The 5,564-nt window shown below is 46.4% G+C and overlaps 1 protein-coding gene across 1 annotated transcript; it reads left to right on the top strand.

Moving 5' to 3' along the window:
- Positions 1-1,238: 1,238 nt before the first annotated feature.
- Positions 1,239-4,907, top strand: DKK1 (dickkopf WNT signaling pathway inhibitor 1). The gene is made up of 4 exons (XM_008593240.1): positions 1,239-1,665; positions 1,913-2,075; positions 3,271-3,414; positions 3,544-4,907. The coding sequence occupies exons 1-4, from the start codon at positions 1,420-1,422 to the stop codon at positions 3,795-3,797; spliced, it is 807 nt and encodes a 268-aa protein (XP_008591462.1). The 5' UTR covers positions 1,239-1,419; the 3' UTR covers positions 3,798-4,907.
- The last annotated feature ends 657 nt before the right edge of the window (positions 4,908-5,564 follow it).

The following is a 5,564-nucleotide window of genomic DNA, read 5'->3' as shown; positions in this document are numbered from 1 at the left end:
CCCCCCCCAAAAAGGCAAAAACCCGGAGGGTAACCCAATGCCAAGACACTAGTGTTTAAATATGTTTTTGTTGCATACATAGATTGTTTTCAATTCATAAGCATGACAACATTCTTATACACCAACCTTAGTTTATTATTTTAATACGCTAATTGAAATGACGTCAAGTTGACTTTCTGGTTCCCTTTCAGCCCTCCTGTTCCTCAAGGGTGTCTATCTCCCTACAAGGGGTCTTCCTCGGTCCCTGGGAAGGTTTGACTTGGGATCAAATACCTGCGTTCTCTAGCGCTGCGATCGGAAATACTAATGGGGAAGTCAGGCGCTAAGCCCTGAGGGTTTCTTATCTCCCTGCATTAATTCACCACCGAGAAGGGGGAACCAGGGAAGGTCGCCTGACCCCGCACGCTGGACCCTGTCCGATTTGGCTCTGGTCACTTTGATCTCGCGCGTCTGCCTAATCAAGTTCATCTACTGCCGCGACCGCTCAGATTCAAAGAACAACGTTAAATAGTTTGATTATCGGATGGTCATTTCCCTCTTGCCTCCACCTCTGATCTAATTTCCAAACGCTAGTCTCTCGCCTCCCTCTCTAAACTTCCCATCAAAAGAGAATTAGTTCTTCCTTCTTACCCTCGTTTGAAGTGCAAATTTCCTTCTCTTTGCACAATTTTCTCTTGGTGACAGGGAAAGGGCGGGGAGGCAATTGGACGAGTTTAACGCCGAGCGCCTCACCCAGATCTGCGAACCGCGACTCTAAAGGGTGAGCCTGCAGCTCGCACCCGCCACCTGGCCCTCTGGCAGGGACATTTCGCTAGAGCCTTTGAATTACTGATCGGGTTGTATTTAATACTGAATATTTATTCACGTGAACGATAAACGAGTATCGGCGTAAGGGAGAGGGGCGAAAAGTGGTTTTGCAAAGAGTTATCACCATTGGGCTCGGAAAAGTGTTTCAGACCCGGATAATGCAAGCCCTCCCTGCAAGGCAAGGTCGCCGGGTTCCCGGGGTTGCTCCTGCCGCCTGCATTTATTAAAATCGTCTGCTCTAGTACTCACTGATGACCGCCACCCCGAAGGTGAGCTAGGCCAGCGGGACGATCGCGCAAGGGAGGGTCAAAGGCCCCCCTCCATGTACACAAACACACCCCCTCCCAGCCCCTCCCAACGCTTTGAAATCCCACCCCGGCTTTGTTGTCTCCCCCCGAGGGGCCGGAGTGCTCAGAGCCCGCAGTATAAAGGCAACCGCGGTGGCGGTGGCGGCGCAGAGCTCCGTGCGCCCCGCAGTCAGGACCCTGGGAGCGCGCGAGGCTCCCGGGACCCGGACGGTGCAGCCGCGCCGACGCGGTTTCGCTGGGCGCCAGGCTGGCAGAGGGACGGTTCCTCCTTTCTCTTTCTTTCTCCTTCTCGAGTCCTTCTGAGATGAGGGCTCTGGGCTCAGCGGGAGCTGCCCGGGTCTTGGTCGCCTTGGTAGCGGCGGCTCTTTGCGGTGCCCCTCCGCCTGGAGTCACCGCCACCTTGAACTCGGTTCTCGTCAATTCCAACGCGATCAAGAACCTGCCCCCACCGCTGGGCGGCGCTGCCGGGCACCCAGGCTCCGCAGTCAGCGCCGCGCCGGGGATTCCGTACGAGGGCGGGAACAAGTACCAGACCCTTGACAACTACCAGGTGAGGGGGGTCGCGGGGATCCGGGGTCGCTGTGACCCTGAAGGAGTTCCATTTGCAGAGCAGGGCGTAGAACGTGCTGGGTGTGTGTGTGGCTCAGGGCGCATTTGGAAACGCTGCCTTTGGGAACAGTGGGCTGCGACAGCTTTTGGCGAGGCGGACGGAGAGGGATTGTGATGAGCGTCCGGATCCAGGAGCCTGGCTACCCGGACGCCCGGGCTCCTCACCCTCTCCCGCCCCCTTCCCGCAGCCGTACCCGTGCGCTGAGGACGAGGAGTGTGGCACGGATGAGTACTGCGCCAGTCCCACCCGCGGAGGGGGCGCGGCCGTGCAAATCTGTCTCGCCTGCAGGAAGCGCCGAAAACGCTGCATGCGTCACGCTATGTGCTGCCCCGGGAATTACTGCAAAAACGGTGAGTCCCGTAGCTCCCTTTCGGTCTCGAACCGTCCTGCCTTTGAGCGCCTCCGGATGGAAGAACCAGCCCTGGGATCGGCGGACGCTGCGGCGCCACCTGCAAATGGGCGCCTGGCATGCAGAGTGCCCCTGAAATATGCATCTTCATTGCCAAGGTTTAATCTGGGAGGGGAGAGAAGTGCAGAGGTCTCGGAGCTTCTTACATACTTCCTCTGTGTCCCTCAATGATTTAACACGACGGCTTACCTCACAGCGGACCCTTCCATAACAATTTGTCAGGGCAGAGCTTTGAGGTCAGTTGAGAAGGGTGGGGAGGGAGGTGGGATCTTACAGAGAGACCAGGGACACCTGCCTTGGCATTTAGCTGCCTTTTCCATTTTTCTTACAGTGACTTTTGTGGCTCTGCCAGACTGGCCTCCCCCTCATGATCCCTGTTGAAGCTGTTGTCAGCCAGAGGACAGAGTGATTTATCTGCTGGCCATTTTCAAGGGAGATCTTGATAATCCTTGCACCCGGGACTGTCCATTTTTCCCCTCCCATCCTCCCCGCCCCCTCCACCCTCTACCTTAAAATAACTACTCCTCCCCCCAACCACAGATCCACTAAAATGTAATTTCTCAAAGAAGTCGTCTCAGACAGCCAAAGAGGTCTCCAGAAATAAACTAACAGGGTGGCGACCCTCCTTGGGACCCAGCAGTTCTCCAGGATGAACTAACTAAATCTCTGTAATATCGAAATTATACAGTAAAGTAACTGGTGGGTGAGATTGTAATCTTCCAGGCATCTAGAATTGCATTTTCTTAATTTAGTCTGGTAGTACCCATATAGCACCAAAGGCAGAGAAGTTATTTTTAAGCACAATTTTTTAAGTGACTGATTTTCCTTTTCTTATCCCAAGGGTGATATTAAAATGGGCAGAAATCTCACTTGCTACTACCACAGATGGTGAGAGAGTATTTTAAATGGCTATACTGGGAATGTTGCATATGACCGTACAGTGTACACATTGGTGCTTCTGTCTATCTGGGGAGTTTTGCATAAACACTAGGGAGGAGGTTTGTATTGTGTTTAAAATAATGTCACTGCAATGAGGTGTCTCAAGTTGGTAGGGGCATAACAGACTGCCTCCATCACAGCTGTTAGCAGTAATGCATTATGACTGGGGAGTTAATCACTATTTTCTGCTTCCTTAGGAATATGTATGCCTTCTGATCACAACCATTTCCATCGGGGAGAAATGGAAGAAACCATCATTGAAAGTTTTGGTAACGATCACAGCACCTTGGATGGGTACTCGAGAAGAACCACACTGTCTTCAAAAATGTATCACACCAAAGGTAAGTTAAAGGACCTTAAGGTTCATCCTTCTTTGTCAGCACATCAGCAGTGTCCTTTGAGTTATCTAAATGAAATGATTCAGGCTTAGCAGTAACCATGTACCTTTCCTACTGTTTCCTTCTTTGTAGGACAAGAAGGTTCTGTCTGTCTCCGATCATCAGACTGTGCCACAGGGTTGTGTTGTGCTAGACACTTCTGGTCCAAGATCTGTAAACCTGTCCTCAAAGAAGGTCAAGTGTGCACCAAGCACAGGAGAAAAGGCTCCCACGGGCTGGAGATATTCCAGCGTTGTTACTGTGGAGAAGGTCTGTCTTGCCGGATACAGAAAGATCACCACCAAGCCAGTAATTCTTCTAGGCTTCACACCTGTCAGAGACATTAAACCAGCTGTGCAAATACAGTGGACTCCTTTTATATTATATATGCTATGAAAACCTTTTATAACTTTTGTGAGTTCAATCGTAAGGATGTACAAATTCTTTGGTTACATTTAAGCATTCCAATAATACCTTCCGAAAATCTGGAGTGTAAGAGCTTTGTTTCTTTATGGAACTCCCCTGTGATTGCAGTAAATTACTGTGTTGTAAATTCTCAGTGTGGCACTTACCTGAAAATACAACAAAACTTTTAATTATTTTTCTAAAGGTGCTGCATTGTCTACTGTTTCTCTTGTTATGTAAATTGTTGTACACATTGATTGTTATCTTGACTCTGATAAATATTCTATATTGAACTGAAGTAAATAATTTCAGCTCAGAGTTCCTAAATGCATAACCCTTTATCCTTTTAATTCTAGAGTCTAGAATTCAAGGAGCTCTTGGAATGACAAATGATAGGTATCTAAAAGCTTACATGAGAATATTAGCTTATTTTCTGAAATGTACTATCTCAATGCTTAGATTATATTTTTCTCTAGGCCGTGATAGTCCTTTAAATAAAATTTAACATTTAATATCATGAAATGTTACAAGTATAGATAAATTTTGGGATTGTGATCTTAGAGGGGTGTGTGTATGTGCGTGTATGTGTGTGTGTGTGTGTGTGTGTGTGTTCTACAGGAACAGATATGTGACATGTTTAAAGAAGACCAAAGAAAAGATATTGTCTAAATGTATGACAATATCGATCAATTCTAGAGTAACTTTAAATAAAAATGTGTTCTCTATTGATAAAGTCAAATGATCATGGTAGTATGAGGTTGAATCTTGCATTAATAGTTTCAAAATTAGTGTTCAATAAATTAATATCTACCTAAATGGTCAATACCTATTGGACAGAGAAGGAAATTGTTCACAAAGGTAATACCAAAGTACTTGGTGGTTGGCAGAAAGAGAATGTATATGTAGAAATACGTTTAACAAAGACATGCAGATTTTGTACCAAATAAGTTAATTTGAAGTATCTTAAGTACTACTACATGCAAGCAAGACTTGTTCCAGTTACTTTGATTTTAAAATAATTATTAAATAAAAATCATCAATCCTTCCTCATTCCTCTCTTTTCTTCTCTTGCTGAGTTGAAAGTTTCAATTTTTGCTTGACCTGAGATCTATTGATTGGAATGAGGCTAGGGATATACTTTTAAACGAAAACCCACAGAAATGAAATCTAAACTGTCTTTGCATTTTTAGTTGCAGATTTGGTATTGTATATACTGGGTAAAGGGGAAAGAAACCTCTCCAATTTATACTTATTCTTTAGTATTCTCAAGTCTACATCAAAACCATAAAATGCTGGGTTTAAGGCATTTGAAGGATAAGAGTGATTGATCGATTGTCCAAAAAGATTCCTTAAATAATGTCCTAGAATCTTTGCTGCTTTTGTGTTCCTGGAAGTTGTTCAATTTCAAGAGGCTCAGCCAAGGGGACCCAAGCTTTGGTTAGCTCCTCACTGAGAGGGGAACTGGCAGGATGTCTGCTGTCACGTTCCTTTTGTCTTGGAAGTCTCAGCTTCCTCACCCAAAAGAAATTTTCTTTTTCTACATATGCTTGTTGTCTGATGTGTCTTCTCCAATAAAGCACAATAGAGGAAAGGAAACAGGAAACCCTTTCTTCAGAAAAAAAAGAAAGAAGAGCCTTCGATTTGAGGAGAAAGGAGCAAACACATAAAGGCTCCTGGTTATTGGATCCCTTCCTCTCTACAGGAACGGA

Source organism: Galeopterus variegatus, unplaced genomic scaffold, assembly GCF_000696425.1.
Source record: "Galeopterus variegatus unplaced genomic scaffold, G_variegatus-3.0.2 Scaffold8918, whole genome shotgun sequence".
NCBI classification, from domain to species: Eukaryota; Metazoa; Chordata; class Mammalia; order Dermoptera; family Cynocephalidae; genus Galeopterus; species Galeopterus variegatus.
The sequence above is the reverse complement of the archived record's forward strand: the minus strand, read 5'-3'. Positions and strand labels throughout refer to the sequence as shown.

Coding starts and splice junctions, on each gene's coding strand:
- DKK1 (XM_008593240.1), top strand. CDS start 1,420: ATGAGGGCTCTGGGCTCAGCGGGAGCTGCCCGGGTCTTGGTCGCCTTG. Junction 2,076..3,270: donor CGGGAATTACTGCAAAAACG/GTGAGTCCCGTA, acceptor CTGCTTCCTTAG/GAATATGTATGCCTTCTGAT. Junction 3,415..3,543: donor AAAAATGTATCACACCAAAG/GTAAGTTAAAGG, acceptor CCTTCTTTGTAG/GACAAGAAGGTTCTGTCTGT.